We start from the raw sequence: 17,215 nt of genomic DNA on the forward strand, positions 1-17,215 counted from the left end.
ACCAAACCTGTTAAAGTTTCAACTCGATGGATATTACACTTTTTTGAGAAAACAGTTAAAAACATGCACATCACGAAACGTGATTTCGTCTATTACTATTTATTTCCAAAAATCAGGCAATAATTGATCGTGGGAAATCACCTTTCTGGATTTCTCCTACATGACAGCAAACTAGACCGAATCATAACTGATTCGTTAGATTATTTTGGACATAAAAGTAACTCATGTTTGCCTTCAAGTGTTGTGCGTAATCTTGTGCGGAAATATCATGCTGGGGGTTAGCTGAAAGAAACTACGGAAGAGACCTCTATGCATGACGTCAAGGGTGACATCCAATCACGATCGTCTATGCTGACCTCGTCTTTACGATCGATTGGAATGAACTGACGCGTCACCCTTCCTCGACCAATGAAAGTATTCATTCCAAGCACGTGATCCGCAGCAAAATATCATTATTTGGTTCGCTTGCGAGCACTCAAGGGTTTTGTCAGAGAGAAAAGCGTGGGTATATGTGCATACGAACCTGTGATAAGTTCGGGTACAAGATACAATTCGGAACATGATGATAGAAAATAACAGAATTGGCCAATCGTTAGCAAAACTCCATCAGATGATCGGAGCAAGAACTGAAAAACATCAAACATCGACCGTTAACAATGGCAAGCACTGATGTCACCGTTTTGCCCCCTTCGTCTGGAATCGATGAAATCAGAACAGACGGGGCCATCTGGAGAGGAATCGTCAACTTCTTCATTACCCTCTTCGGTCTCTTCGGCAACTCCTTGATCCTGCGGGTTTACTGGCGCAAAGCGCGCAAAAGGAGCACTGAGGTTCTCATCATGGGACTGGCGGGCGTAGACCTGACGGTGTGCCTGCTGCGTATCCGTAATGTGGTCGAGTTCACGTATACGATCGCCGGGGTCGAAGTTCCGTTTGTTGTCCGGATTCTGGTGGCTCCCTGCAGAATCGCGCTCGGTACGTCGGTCGTAATGACGGGCGTCATCGCCTTAGACCGTTACGATAGCGTGTGTCGGTTCAGCAAGCGGTTCCTCAACAAACGGCGAGCCAAAATAGCCATATTGGTGTCGATTGTGATCGCCGTCGTGCTGGAGTCACCTAGCATTCTGAGCGGCGTCATCTTGTCTCCCAACCTGAAGAAATTCGCCTATGTTTGTTACATTACCGGCTATTTGACGATTCTGCTCATGACAACCGTTTGCTATGGTAATGTGTACGCGGCCATAAAGAGACAACGTAAAGTCCACATTGGATTAGAGAGAACGAGCAGTGAACCTCCAGCCATTCCTACCATCAGCCACAACATTCCCACACTTCTGAGAAGGGCTAAAGTAAGCCGGATGCGAGTAGAACCTCTTGATAGTGGATCGGAATGTGGTCCATCAACGTCGGCATCAACATCAATGATGCGCAGATCGGAACCTCAACACCCAACTTCATCAACCTCACGTACGTCAACATCCGAATACCTAAGGCCTTATGAACAATGCAACTCATCCAAAGCGCGGAGTCGACAACCAACTGAAGAGTCGACTCAAAATGGAAGGCCTTTCCTAAAGCCTTCACCGGTAAGTGATGCCCGAGGGCAAAGCTGGGCCGTACAGACAAGCGTCCTAAAACGCATCCGATGGAGGGAGCCTCCGTCTGGTAACCAGCCTTCCATGAGGGAATTGATGCAGCGAAGGGTGACCCGCATGCTGTTCATTACCAGCGTGGTGTTCTTGTTGACCTGGCTGCCCTTTTGGATCTATGTCGCTACGGATCTGTTTGTGCTGAACGGTGGGACAGTTGACCAAGGTGTCCTCGCCAAGATGTTTAGTTCCGCAATCTTGTCGGCAGTCAACAGCACCGTGAACCCGCTTATCTACGGACTCGCTAATAGGCAATTTCGTAAGGATTGCGCAGTCCTTTTTCGAAAATAACCTTAAATGTTGAATGTCACACAACAAGCATTTCAATTTAATGAATGTATGTAGAGGGCGAGCGCATCACTCCTGGTGATTTGATCTGTTCAGTGGTCTTTTATGCGTTCAAAGTCAAAGATCAATATTTCATTTCAAAATGTGTCGTGTCTGTATCAACTATTATTTTGCATATGCAAAAGGTAACCCATGCTCTCGCAGACTATTGGTTTATACCCCGCACCTGCACTCACAAAACTAGATGTGTATTAAAATGATTTAAAGCTATAAAAGACCCGCGTTTGTTATAGTTATACAAATGATTGGTAGTTAATAAGCCTCTGTAATGATGACGCCACACTTTGTTTACATGTGCACTTTCCTGTGGAGCCAGTGGAGGCCCACCGTCCACTGACGTCATCAGTACAGAGGATTATTGGGAACACGTTGCTTTCGCAGCAACATCGGTGAGTAAAGTCATCAATAAATTAAAAAAATACGAGTGTAAGCGTTGATAAAACTCATAAATCGTTCAGTCGACCGATTTCGATGTTTCAGAATAGCCAATTATTTGTCTTCATTTTGGCGGACATAACAAACGATTGAAACGAAGCACTTATTAATTACGTTCCTCAATAACACTGACTGTATCGTACCCCGTTAAAGATTCTTGTGACGAACGACTTCAAATGAAAAAGAAGTCCAATGATGACAAAGTTGTGACGTGATATCTCTGCCCTTGTATTGCACCAACTGAGTAGCAACATGTACGGTGTTCAAGAGTACTCAAAAGTGTTGTGTGCTCACGAGTGTGGTTCATTCTGCAATTAACAAAAACCAAAAATACACTAAGTGTCTAATAATTATACCAAAATGTACCTGCATTCGCATCAAACGATTATAATATGAACTGATAATTAAATCGACTATTTTGATCTCACAAAACACAAATATGTGTCTATTGTGAATTATTTCCTTGTCAATTATTTCCTTGTCTGTCTTAACTCATATCCACTTAAGTTATACCCTTGGAGCATCAATGTTTATATTGAAAAATCATAACAAAAGTCTTCTACGTTTAACCTTTATGACCATAATCTATATCAAATGATCTAAACCTAACGTGGGATTTGTTGTACAATCAAGTAACATGCAGTCATTGAACATGTATTAAGTATGTACCGGCAGTCATTTCAAGTTTATGCTCAAAAGAGGACCCTACCACCTCCCCCCTTTATACACCATAAACTTTGACTCTTCGTCTAAATTTCGAAATGACCAAAGGTTCTTACAGCAATGGGCGTATCAAAATATGGTGCAAAATCAATGGAACTTCTTAGCGAATTTTACTGGCGCCGGAAACAATCGTGACAGTATGGCGCGCTTGGAGCGCCCTCTTGAGACTGAATTAATTCTACGCCTATGGGACGCCTCTCTGCTAACTTGAAAACTTTTTTATCCGCAACATCCTGGCCCCTTAAATGAGCATACTAATTACGATCATTTACTAAAATTGCACTCAACTACGATACTCCTTTAACTTTTAGTGAACCATGCAAAGTCTGCAAAACAGTGACTTCATAACAAACATGGAAATCTTATGCAAGTACGGGCAAGGACCATTAGTCGACTAGTGGTTGATTTGTGACGTAACTTACGCCTGCGCACTAATAGCAACATGTGAACGTCTGTCAAACAATGGTCATACCGTCATCTACTGAGGCCAAGTTCGGGCAAGGACCATTAGTCGACTAGTGGTTGATTTGTGACGTACCTTACGCTTGCGCACTGATAGCAACGTGCGAACGTCTCTTGTCAAACGCTGGTCCAGGGTGACCGTCAGGTCATGGCCAATTTCTGCTAAATGCAATTCAAAAATCTGTCAGATTCATCACAAATCTGCTAAATTCCCCAGAATTACTCGAAATACGTCATAAACACTTAAAATCACATGTGGATGATGTAGTATTGCCTTAATTAAGGTTCGATTTACTTTATAAACAATCTATAGTAACATAAAGATGTTATGAAATTGTGTGCATTTCAGGCTAAACGAAGTCGCGTCACGACAAAGTCAGGTTCCCAGTGAACCTCAGCACCCAGACCAGCTAACATGTCCCATTATGCAAGGGTTTGTTTGAAAAGATTGAAGCTTTTTCAAATAAATGTACCATTTTTCTTCAAATTTGCTACGTTTTTCTGTCAAATATCCATGTTTGCAGAATTCTGCCAGAAATCTGCCAAAAAATCCATTCCGTCAAATTTTCTGTCAAACTCGTTGTTTAACAAAAATTCTGTCAAAGTTAGCCGAAAATCGGCTAAAACGGTCACCCTGCGCTGGTCAAAATGTCATCGCAAAACTTCTGGATCCTGGCTCTCTGCTACCGTTATGAATGCGCGCGGCTATTGGTTACCAGCGATGCAACCAGCCCCAGTAGGTTGGTTCCAAATAGTCGACTAGCGTAGTCAACCACCGTCGACTAGACAGAGTTCGGGCAAGCGTTAGTCGAACTATGGTTAACCATTGGTCAACTATAGTCTTGGTCCTGGCTCTCCGCTTTATGATGCGCGCGGCTACTGGTAACCAGCGACGGAACCGCGCCCCGTCGTCTGGTTCCAAATAGTCGACTATACCGTAGTCCAACCATCGTCGACTAGACGAGTTCGGGCTAACTTAGTCGAACTATGGTTAACAATAGTTCTTGCGCGAACTTGTTCTTAGCACCTGGTCAACTAAACACTGGTTGAACAGATAAATCATGGAAAATCAATTGACTCCTGAACTGATGCAAATAAGCGTATCATCTACATTGTACTCAGAATTTCACTAAAAAAATGTTCTGGATCAGTAGCAAATTTCACTGCATGAAGTTAAATAACTAGCACGTGCATAATCAAATATAAGATATTCACAGATCTAGAGATTGGCATCTTTGACACATGAACCAAACATAATCATTATTCTTAGGGTCAATGAAAATTTAAATGCAACTTACATACAATCCGTATTTCAACATTTGGGGAGAGTCATTTGCCCTGGCTATCAGGCAAGAACGCAGACCTTAATGCTCAATCCCATCAGCAGCTCCTTTTCACAACATGATTGTACACAACTTACATAACAAAGCACCGAAATTGATCAAAGCATGGAACTTGGTCATAGTGTCCAGAAATGTTGTTGTGGTCTATTGACCAGTAACTGTACTCACGTGTTCGCATTCTTTTTGTGTAAAGCGCCCTCTGCATGACGACATATATGGAGAAAGCAACTGAGCCACGAACACACGAACGAGCACAAATACCGGTACAGCCTTTATGGCAGCCATCTTCAGACATTGTTTTGCTGATAATCGCTAGAGGTTAACAGACTCCACGAACTCTCAGAAGAAGGAAACGATACAAGGAGGTAATTTAGGGATCCTCATTTTGTTGAGAAAGGAGTAGTAACCATAATATTTGATTCTTTTTACAGAGAATTCTGTGATTCTTTTGGCACGGCATAGATCTCAAAATTTAGTATGATCATGGTTTAGCCACGATTTTAGTCAAAGTGATGATTTATGTATATATCGTCACAATATTACTTTGTGAACTTATAAGATCTTTTTACCTTTTTTTAATCACAGATTCACGTATCCACTGCGGATTATTTCACAAAGCCAGTGCAAATCATTTCATGGAATCAAATGCGAATAATTACTTGGAATAAATGCGAGGATAAAACACCTGGACTAAGTCGTTTCTGATAAAATCAAAGGCTGCTTTACAGACCCTTTTAATTCCTTAATCATCGACCCCTGACCTACATGTGATCTGCAACCCTTGTGAAACACCAGCAGTAGCACTATATATCCACCAACAGGGTTGCAACTTGAGCATGACCGAAGAGCTGGCGCTACATGACCGTTGTGCAGTATAGCGTGAGGAAAATAAAAACACTCGTAACACTCATAACTCTCAATCGGAGGAGTCAGGTTGGCGTAGCGGTACTTTCCTCGCCTTCCACCGCTGTGACCCGGGTTCGACCCCGCCTGGGCCAATACGTGGATTGGGTTTTCAGTCCCTATACCTGATTCCGTGGGTTTTCCTCAGAATATTCCTCTGGGCTTTTCCTCCCAACTCTAAAACATTGTCTTCTCTCTACAGGTTTCGTCAAGCTTTCGAGCTACAGTGCTTAGGGTACTTTTGAGGAATCCTTGGTTTCATTACCAGAAAGATATAAAATAACAATGCGGCAGATCGGGGAAATATTTTTGGGGAATTGTGCCCTTCATGATGCAAGCATGGCATTTGGCACACAGTCAGAGTGTGTCTTAAGAAACGTATTTGGCTATAGGGCCATCGCAGATTTATCCCTTGAAAAAAATGTAGGTAGAATAGCAAGCAATTTTCAAATTGTTCAAAATGGCTGCCATTGCTTGTTATTCTGCCTATATGTTTTCAAAGGACAAATATGCGATGGCCCTATAGCCAAATATCTTTCTCAAGACATACTCTGACTGTGTGCCTAATGCCATGCTTGTATCATCAAAGGCACAATCCCATCACCTATCTGCTGTACTTTAGGAGTATCTACACACTTTTTTTTGTTGGCCAAATTTACTTCGTAGTTTTGTTGTTATTTCACTATTTTAGACGGTCACTTTTGGGGGACATACTGTTGATCGAACTTTATTTGGTTTAAACTGTAATTTTGATGAAAATGGAATTTGAAATTGAGTCCTTGGTTTTTGGAGGTAAAATGTATTGAGTTTGGATATAGGTAGTGAACGTGAGCGGAAAGGACATACATGTAGATACATGTAGTGGTCGCTAAATACAATTTACAGTGACCTTTACATCGAAACAGCTTGATCGCTAGATGGAAAAGTGCCGGGGGAAATCTTGCGATAGTGGTTGTCAATCTCTGGCTTGGCAAGGCCTTTTCCGTAGTCATTGGATCACAGAATGAAAATAAGGCACACATGCACGTGTTTTTGCGGACCTCAGATGGTTTATGGCCTAGTGTCCTCTGTACCTGATTGACTTTACTGACACGTGACTAATAGACAATAGACTGGTTACCTGTCTCACTGACTGCTGCCACTTGTGACCTTCGACCAGCTTTAAAGGGGCATTACGGCCTGAAATCTCCGAAAATTTCATATTTTGGATGGTTAATTACTTATCCTATTTCAAAGGTCTGGTTGAAAGGAAACAAATCTAATGTCTGACGGTTCCCGAGAAAAACGACCCCCGATTGTTTACATCGGACGCGGGAGATATTTTTGTGGCCTAAACATACGTATTTCAATGACAGCGTAAATGTGGTACATCAACCATATGGTTGCGAGGGTGAAGCTTGGCTGGTTGTCAAGTAAAGCTGATCCGATTTCGTACTTAGACGCTGTAACAGAGCAGTGAAATTCGTGAACCCCCAAAACATGGCCTTTCTCAGAAAACATGCTCAGTATGATTGAAATGTTGAATTATAACAGAAGAAGAAAATCTAAACTTCATGTCAGTGAAAAAAAAAAATCGCCGTCATCGATGCCAAAACCTCAATACTGGTTACTGGTAAAGCAGACCTTCAAATCTGGAAGAAATCGTTCGAAAACGTCTCCAAATCTATGTATTTATATCAATTTCTAGGAATTTACGAAAGTTGTTATTTCACGAGTAGTTGAACACTTCTATCATCTAAGTATATTCAGAATTTCAGCTTAATCTGTTGTTGCTAACGCTTGTGTTACAGCTCGAACTATCTCTAAAGAAAATCTCAACGAGGATTTTTTTCCGACCCAACCCACTTGCATGGTTTTCGTAGGCGCTACGGTTGACCAATTCTGGCCTGGCACAGCACAACAACGACGGGTATATTAGCATATTCATTAGCGTCACCTAGTGTGATTTGGCGTGGGTCTCGGTGTCGACCAATGGAAGCCGGCAAAAAGAGTGATAAGAAAAGGTGGAAAAAGGACCGATATGTTTGCTGCCACCAACGTCTCAAAAGTCCCCACTGAATTTTGTGCGCACTGGTGCCAGCTTGACGAGGCTTGCATTATCTTGTTAATCCACCGTTTCGGTGTTCGCGAACCTGACACATATTTGTTGTTTTGCATAACGAGGGTGGTAAATGGAACTCATTAATTTTGAGCACCAACTATTTTGAACCTACATGTATAACTCCTTAGTGTCTGCTTCAGTGTAGCCCAAATATGGGCTCCGTGCGTCAACAAGAGGGCGCCCTTTTACCTAGCAACTACGTCCCATGGGCGGGACATTTAGCTGGTGACGCGCACCGTAATTCCTTGTGTGTGATGCACACCAGGGGATTTGTATTATGTACACGCAATGCGGCCGCGCGTCGCGGCAAAATTGCAGTCAGGCAACTGTACTTTCTTTGCCAGAGGGGGTACTTGTGAACGGAGCGGATAGCATCATGCAAATCGGAATTGGTTGATTATGTTTGAACAGTCTGATAGCAAATCCCATGATAATAAGGGCCTGCAATTGATATCTTTGTGGAAATTCTTACCAAAAAAACGCACATTTTTTGTCTGATTTATCCCTCAGTTTCCTTAATGACTTGCAATTGTATATGGATTTAACTTTTTGGTAATGCTCACACAAATATTAATTATACGAAAAACAATTATTTAAGAAAAAAAGTTCGACTGCCTTAGTGCCAACTGTTGCCGTGCATTTGTCTGTAATCATCAATGAAAAACGGATATAGTCGAAGCTGTGACATATTTTGAATTATATAACTCGTATCCGAAAGCTTTATCATAAGCAACGGCCTTAGGTAACCGCATAGAAATGCAAAGACGGAAATTTTCCACCGAAATTTAATTTCAAAAGGTTATATTTCATCCAAATTGGAGACTAGGATTATTAAAACTGTCAATTTCATTTTATTGCCCCTTTACCGGCCCGCCAATTATAACCAAACACCTTCACACATTATTGTATATACCATTACCGCGTCAATTTATCCTACGGCAAACGGTTTAAGCAGGCCTATATAATGATGTTTTCGCATCGTGTTGTTATCGTAACAAGATACAGCCATCATCAGTTGTCGCAAATGCACTTCTGTTGGTGAAAACATGTTGATTACTCGCGAGTGCGTTTGTCCCCGAACACTCGAGTGAGCGTTTGACTTTTTCTGTTGTTATCGTAACAAGATACAGCCATAAACGGGTGTCGCAATGGCACTTCTGTTGGTGTAAACATGTTGATTACTCGCGAGTGCGTTTTCCCCCGAACACTCGTGTGGGTGACAATTTTTGATATTTTGTACAGCATAAGCTGGTGGGTAAAATCTCAACAAACCTTTATACAATGGAACGTCGCTATACCGAACACCGCTATACCGAACATTCGGCTATACCGAACATCGTCTCTGACCCCCGATTTTTGTGTACAAAACGTACTGAACATTGTTGTTGAAAAATATAAACAAAAAGTGACAACTGGTTATCACTTCCCCAAGGAATAGAAGGGGAAAGCCACATATCGCCATAGGTAGTAAGCTCAAAAATTGTGTAATTATAATTCAATTGTCGGCATGTGTTCAAAGTCGTCTTTCAGTAAATACATGTGTACGAGGGCATGCAGGGCGAAGTTCTAAAGAGCGCTGAGTACTAAAGCATCGCCACCTTAAAATCGCTATACCGAACGATCGCTATTACGAGCAATTTGTGTGGATACCGCGGTGTTCGTTAAAGCGGCGTTCCACAGTATATAAAACGATTTCCGGAGCACAAGAATGGGATCGCCCTGCTCATGGCCCGTGGCGGAGCTCTTGTCCTTGGGAGCAAAAACACGTGATGGCTTTTCCAAACTCAATCATGGTCTGTCATAAGGGCATCCCCTAAGGGCATCAATCCCTTTTGGTTCTCATTTCCGACCGACCTTGTTTCGGGATCCCGACGCAAGAACCCCCCCCCCTTTTTTTAATTATACCTCAGACCCTGTCTGAAACCACACGAGCTAAAAAAAAGTAACAAATTGAAAAATGATTAAATAATGAGTCAGGCAATCAGGCTCTGTGTGGAATCTGAGAAGATGAGAAGATAGTGTCTGTCATTTAGGTGTCTCTAGTCAACCTTGTCATGGCTGCCATTATACAACCATAAACCGTGAGCTGCATGATGCAGATATACAGGCAGCCCCCCAACAAAAAAAGGCATGCAAGCAGATATCCTATGATTTCTCAAAAACTACTGAACATGAGTGTTTCATCTTGATGGAGCATATTAATTATACTATTGTGTATAATCAGTGAAAATGCCATGGAAATCCGTTCATGCAAACCAGAGATCTAACAGATTGGCTATGGGTTTTTCACCCATTCCAATGGGATTTATACAGTCAGTGATATCAGTGCATCAGATTGTCATGAGCTTTTTTTCACTCTGGTGTAAAATTAAGTTAACCGTGTAAATCCCATCCTTTGGAATGGGTGAAAAACCCATAGCCTTTTATAATCTGTTAGATCTCTGGTTTGCATGAACAGATTTCCATGCCATCTTTACTGAATATAATTATACACGAGTATAATAAAATACTCCTCCAAGATGAAACACTCATGTTAAGTAGTTTTTGAGAAATTGAAGGTAGGGTCTATCTGCTTGCACAACTCTCTTTGGGAGACCCTGTATAAGTCAACTACTTGCCAAATATGGCATTATTATTTGATTCAGTAATATCAACTCATGATAGACTCATTGCAATAAACAAAACTAGAGACGATACCCACTTGGCAGCAGTAATGTTGTTTGGTCCTCTGGTATTTCAATGGCTCAGTCTCTGAGAATTGAGCTTGTGGGAAAACGTGCACTCTTATCCTCATTTGCTACCTAATGCTGACCTTTTGAATACGTTTAGTATTCAGACACTTGCTGCAGGCCAGACTTAACCAATCAATTGTTCGCTTTCTTGGTAACTCTTTTAAATTATTGGAATCTGAAAGACACCTTTATCTCCTGCCATCAACTCGACAAACTGTGTCTGATCGTAACCTTAGGCAATCCCATCTTCTCGACCCCCCCCCGTTCAAAGACAGTCACCGATTCCATTCATGGTCACACTGTTGAATAACAACTCTTAATGTGCATTTGTAATTTGTAGTGCAATTTTATAATTTGTAACATTTGTTAGTAATCCAACTGTCTCTTTTTTTATTTTGTCGTTACTGTTTTACTCTTGTATCAATTTTTTTTAACTTGTAAATCAGACATTGTTTGCTTTTTGACTTACTGTTTGATCCTTATGTTTAATAAACCGTAATGAATGAATGAATGAATGAATGAACGAATGAATGAATGATGAATGAATATAGCCATCTAAACGCATGTAACTGCATTTTTTTTCTTCAAATGTTATTTTTCCCCCCGACCAACCGACTTCAGAGGCACAAAAAGGAGAACCATAGAAATAAAAAGGGGACGCCCTAATATCTACCCCCTCCCACAATCACTGAATTGAATGACGTCAACCATGCACCTCCGGCATTACAAGCATGTCACTAATTATTGATCTAACGATACATCGCACAGCTCAGAGAGGTTTAGTGGTTATATTCAATAATTGATGGTGGGCAATATTTTAGAAAACGAAAGAAAAACATAGTGCTTCCTCATATGTTTGTAGTCTTCAATATTAAGTGCAAAACAATACCTTTTTGCATTGTCAAGAAATATTTATAGTTTCGCATTATCGTCAATGTGTCCCTTTTAGACACTTAAGTCGACTCCCTTCCCCTCAAAGGAAATGCTGAAAGTTAATACTATTAAATTCTTCATTTTATACGTGTATATACAATTTAATACTTCATAATCTTTTAAGGTAGATTGCATCAATTGTTCTTTGTACATCTTTTTCGTTTGAAGCAACAAAAGTGCTCAAAATCTGAAGAAAGGTGCTTAACAACTAACCCGACGAAGTTTTAGCTCAGTGAAGGTGAGTAAAATAAAAGCAAACCCAAATGGTGCCCCTTATTTAAAAAAAAAAAATTCTGCGTGTAGCGCTTTCTAGATGTAGGATATGAAAGCCCAATTAATAAGCTGTCTTTTAGAGAAAGAGTCATTCCAATCGCTTAGGTACTTTTCCAGGTATGGAATTTTTATCACAAACACCGGTTTTTAACCTTGTCCACGGATCACATAATGGACCTCGACTTCGTCTCGGTCCATTAACAGTGGTCAACCCCACACTCGGTCATTATTACGCAGTGAAGACCGGCTCCTCACACTGTTATTCCCTTAGTAAAAATGAAACCATGTCGTATCCTGAAAATGATATCAGAATAATCCCATAAGTCTCCGGGGTAACCAGGGCAAGACTATAAACTCTTGATATTATAAAGCATCTTATTTTAACATAGGAAGCAGCAGGTTTTTAAATACATGTTATGATAAGTGCCAATTATCATGGTTATAAGAGTGTTTTCTGATGTGTGTTTTGATGTGAATAGTTTTCGTTTTGCTGAAATATCACTTTATTGTGATCCGTGGAAAAGGTTTTAAAAAAAACAGTGTTTGTGTTCAAGATTCCTTAAATGGAAAAGTACATGAGCGATTGGAATGATTCTTTCACTAAAAGAAAGCTTATTCATTGGGCCTTCATATCCTAGATCTGGAAAGCGCTACATGCAGAAATTCCATATAAAAAAAATGAATAAAAAAAATAAAATAGGTGGCACCATTTGGGTGATCCGTTCATTGGACTCGCCCTGTACAGTGTTTTAATACGATATGTCACATATTGGTTAATAACAAAGAACACCCACTTTTGACAGCAATTTTTACCTACTTAATGAACTTATTTTAAATATTTTTTTCACATAGTAGTAAAGTATAGGCCTTTAAACATGCATGGTGAAAAAAAAAGCTCAGTAAAAGTCGCACAAATAGTGATATTATGCTAATTTGAATACAAGTCACCAAAATCAAAACCTTCCCACCAAAATATGTTTTGCCCTGCTAACTTTAATTGAAGCTGTCCAATTATTCATGTCAGTGTGAAGATCATCTACTCAATGAGCTGTCGGCTTAAGTTCATTGTTGCATAACATTACATAACATAACTATCAAATGTCATGCCCTTTCAAATAAAGCTCCGATAGCTGAGCTCAGTCAAGCGAAGGGAATGTATTTACCTCCGTGGACAAACATGTTTCGCACATGAAATGTTCAAATTAGCATAGCTCAACGACTAAATGTGCAAATGCATTGATTTTTTCGTCACATTTGCTTAAATGCCAGTACTTATAGCCACTAATCAAAAGTTTAAAATAATTTTTAAAAATTGGTGAAAATTGCTGTCAAATGTGGGTGTCTTTTAAAAAAAACAAACCACCCTGTATATGCGGGTGCACACATGCCGTAGATACACGTCAACATGCCGTGGCCCTTTCACAGTTATTGTTATTATTTTTATTACTAATGGTTTATTCATCTATTCCTTCGCCGCCAGCAGCAGATTGTAGAATAATAACATATTAACAAAATAAAATTACACTGAACTTAATGAATAAATAACTTGAGTAGGCGTAGGAAGAGAGAGATGAGATAGGCCTAGGTAGGGCTTCGGGAAAATGAGGCTGTGGATACATGCATGATATTAAAGTTACAAAGATAACAAAAACAGCTTTAGGCGTATTTATGTCTTTCTGGTCATTTATTCACCAAATAAGTAATTTTGAATTACAGCATGACTTGTGGGGTTAAGGAGTCCTTTCATAATTCTGAAATATAACTTTCACTATATTAATACACTAGGTTATCACGTCTTTTGCTTTAGCTTTTTTAATACATAGAATACATACATAATTTAATCTGATTTATAAGATTATTGACCTTTGTTAATCATCAAGGGCCTTTTGTTTTCTTTCATATCGAGAGTTAGAAAATATCAGATGATTATTTGGTTAAAGACCTGTTGACGTTATGCCTTGTCAACTACCAAAACTTTAATCATAATATTTAAGTTAAACTTTATCTGTCATTTCCTTTGATCTTCTTTTTCCTCGCATATTTATTGCAACTTAAAGGGAATGTACATCATCGGCTTTTGCTGTAATTTTCAGAAATGAACTATTTGAGGGGTTAGTATAATCGATCAAATATTGTTACACTGACATGTTTGACGTTTTGTGTTCGAAAATGCTGGAAAAACCAAAGAAAACAAAAATGTTCAAGTAGTCTGGTTCCTTGTCTCCACTAAACATGAAATGGATCAATTTATAGATGCCGGAAAATTGTAAGGTAAGGGAACCAGTCTAGCTGGCCTGCACCCGTTCACGAACATGTAACCAGTAGCAAACAAAATTTGGATCGAAAAAAGTGAAAAGTTGGAGCAGTAGTTGAAAAATAGTTAGGTTTTTCCAACGGTGGTCGGCCGACCACCGTTGGAAATGTATACAAAAATACAATTTTCTTGAAAATGACTTCACACCAGGTGCCATTATTTTACAGGATGCTTTAGACTGTCATTTACCAACATCCTAGTAAAGTATTTCGTAAAGACTTGGTAGTTTTATTTTTCGATGTTTGCAAATGTTGTATATTCCCTTTAATTCATTTTAAATTTACACCTTAAGAACCCCTACCCCCGGGTGATGCTGATTATAATAGCTTTTGTGAGTGGACGGTGGGGCGGCCATGCAGCAAATGGCTGCTGTCTTGTTGCACAACTATTACTGAAGCTTCACATGTCTCCCTGTACGTCTTGGTTGTACAGGCTTCAGTGAATTTTCCATTGCACTTATGATTTGCATTTTCATGTAACCACGTACTAAATGGGATTCAGCATTCTGCTTTGTTTCCTGTGATTCTTATGTAAGTGCCATGTGCAGCTCACAACTCCTGTTGGGTTGTGGCGCACTCAATTGAATGACCGTTCCTGTTACTTAATTTATTTATAAAATCAAGTAACAACAGTTTAATTTAAATATTCACTTCCAGTTCGGTGATACTGGTTAATTCCGACAATGCTTTGACTGTCTTAAAGGCATATGGGATCAGTTCTCTGTTCATGCATTTTGTTCGTTTTCAATACTATATAGACACCACCCATAATCCAGAGAAGAATGTTCAAAATCTAACCTGTTGAAGTATCAACTTAGCGGATGTTACACTTTTTCGGGAAAACACGTAAAAACCTTAAGCACGAAACACAATTTTGTCAAGGAGATCTCTTACTGATCGTTGGAAATCCCCTTTTGATTTCTTCTCTAACTTTTAGCCAGCCAGACGGAATTATTTTACGGTGTGTTTAGTACCATTACAATTTTTAACCCAAGAAAGTTTGGAAAAATAATTCGCTTGGATACTTTTGGGATTCATGCACTGACCGTATCATGCATTGAACTGTTGGGCGCAATCTTGTACGGAAATAATATGCTAGGGGTTGATAGCCGACTGTAACTACGGAAGTGACCTCTAATGCATGACGTAGAGTCTTGACATCCAATCACGGTCGTCTATGCTGACCTGGTCTTTACAGTCGAGTGGAATGGAAATGACAAGGCATGGTTCCTCGACTAATCAAAGAGTCCATTCCAAGCACGTGATCTGCAGCAAAATGTCATCATTCGGTTCACGAGCAATCGATGGGTATGTTAGGCCGCGTCTCGAATATCTTGAGCTACCTAGTTCTCGTCCATTGCAACTTACGCAGGGAAGTGCTAACAACCGACGTATAACTAGCCGTAGATCTTGGGGCCCGTTGTGGTTATTGTGCATATCAAGCTGTGATAAGCGCACAGGATACATGATAAAAGTTCAGTAGGCCTATGAGATACAACTTCGAAATACATTTATAGAAAATAAAAGTGTTGGACAATCGTAGGCAAAACTCCATTTATGGTCGGAACGAGAACTCCAAACTGTTTGCATTAAACATCAGCCGTTAACAATGGCAAGCACTGATGCCATCCCGGACACCGTTTTGCCCCCTTCGTCTGGAATCGAAGAAAGCGAAAGAGACGGGGCCATCTGGAGGGCAATCGTCAACTTCTTCATCACCTTCTTCGGTCTCTTCGGGAACTCCTTGATCCTGCGGGTTTACTCGCGCAAAACGTGCAAGAAGAGCACTGAGGTTCTCATCATGGGACTGGCGGGCGTTGACCTTACGGTGTGCCTGTTGCGTATCCGCAATGTGGTCGAGTTCTCGTATACGATCGCCGGCGTCGAGGTTCCATTTGTTGTCCGGATTCTGGTGGTCCCTTCCAGAATCGCGCTCGGTACGTCGGTCGTAATGACGGGCGTCATCGCCTTAGACCGTTACGATAGCGTGTGTCGGTTCAACAAGCGGTTCTTCAACAAACGGCGAGCCAAAATAGCCATATTGGTGTCGATTGCGATCGCCGTACTGATGGAGTCGCCGGGCATTCTAAGCGGCGTCATGTCGTTTCCCATCGTGAAGAAAGTCGCCCATGTTAGCCACTTGACCCTCTATCTGACAATGCTGCTCATGACAATCGTTTGCTATGGAAATGTGTATAAGACCATAACAAGAAAACGTAAAATCCGTATTGGATTGGTGAGAACGGGCAGTAAACCACCAGCCGTTCCCACCATCAGCCACAACATTCCCACACTTCCGAGAAAGCACAGAGTAAGTCGGACGCGAGTAGAACCTCTGCCTAGTGAGTCCGAATTCGGACCGTCAACGTCGGCATCAACATCAATGATGTACAGATCGACACCTCAACACCCGTTTTATCAGCAATCGAACACATCCAAATCGCAGAGTCGACCACCACGGATGTCTTGGCCGGAGCGTAGCGTAAGCGATACCCAAGGGCCAAGCTGGGCCGTACAGACAAGCGTCCTAAAACGCATCCGAGGGAGGGTGCCTCCGTCCGGTAACCAGCCTCTCATGAGGGAATTGATGCAGCGGAGGGTGACCCGCATGCTGTTCATTACCAGCGTGGTGTTCTTGTTGACCTGGCTGCCCTTTTGGATCTATGTGGCTACGGATCTGTTTGTGCTGAACGGTGGGACAGTTGACGAAGGTGTCCTCACCAAGATGTACAGCACCACAGTTCTGGCAGCCGTCAACAGCACCGTGAACCCACTGATATACGGACTCGCTAATAGGCAATTTCGTAAGGACTGCGCAGCCGTTTGTTCGAAAAATCAACCTTAATTGTTGAATGTCACACGTTTCATCACGTTACATGTCACATGATCTATTTTCGTCAAATATCAATATTTTATTTAAAAAAATATCGTGCCTGTATCAACTTTTCGTTTGGGAAATGTAAACGTAACCCGTTATAGTTTCAATTAAATTCAACATGG

General features: G+C 40.9%; 2 protein-coding genes across 2 annotated transcripts; both read left to right on the forward strand.

Moving 5' to 3' along the window:
• The first annotated feature begins 642 nt into the window (after nucleotides 1-642).
• On the forward strand, nucleotides 643-1,940 carry LOC119720982 (D(2) dopamine receptor-like). The gene has a single exon (XM_038190846.1). The coding sequence runs from the start codon at nucleotides 657-659 to the stop codon at nucleotides 1,938-1,940; it is 1,284 nt and encodes a 427-aa protein (XP_038046774.1). The 5' UTR covers nucleotides 643-656.
• A 13,650-nt stretch (nucleotides 1,941-15,590) lies between these two features.
• Nucleotides 15,591-17,068, forward strand: LOC119721080 (D(2) dopamine receptor-like). The gene has a single exon (XM_038190970.1). The coding sequence runs from the start codon at nucleotides 15,825-15,827 to the stop codon at nucleotides 17,058-17,060; it is 1,236 nt and encodes a 411-aa protein (XP_038046898.1). The 5' UTR covers nucleotides 15,591-15,824; the 3' UTR covers nucleotides 17,061-17,068.
• Nucleotides 17,069-17,215: the final 147 nt, after the last annotated feature.

Source organism: Patiria miniata, unplaced genomic scaffold (genome assembly GCF_015706575.1).
Source record: "Patiria miniata isolate m_02_andy unplaced genomic scaffold, ASM1570657v1 HiC_scaffold_9, whole genome shotgun sequence".
In the NCBI taxonomy this organism is placed as follows: Eukaryota; Metazoa; Echinodermata; class Asteroidea; order Valvatida; family Asterinidae; genus Patiria; species Patiria miniata.

Bases quoted from the DNA above. Each gene is read 5' to 3' on its own strand.
- LOC119720982 (XM_038190846.1), top strand. From the start codon at position 657: ATGGCAAGCACTGATGTCACCGTTTTGCCCCCTTCGTCTGGAATCGAT.
- LOC119721080 (XM_038190970.1), top strand. From the start codon at position 15,825: ATGGCAAGCACTGATGCCATCCCGGACACCGTTTTGCCCCCTTCGTCT.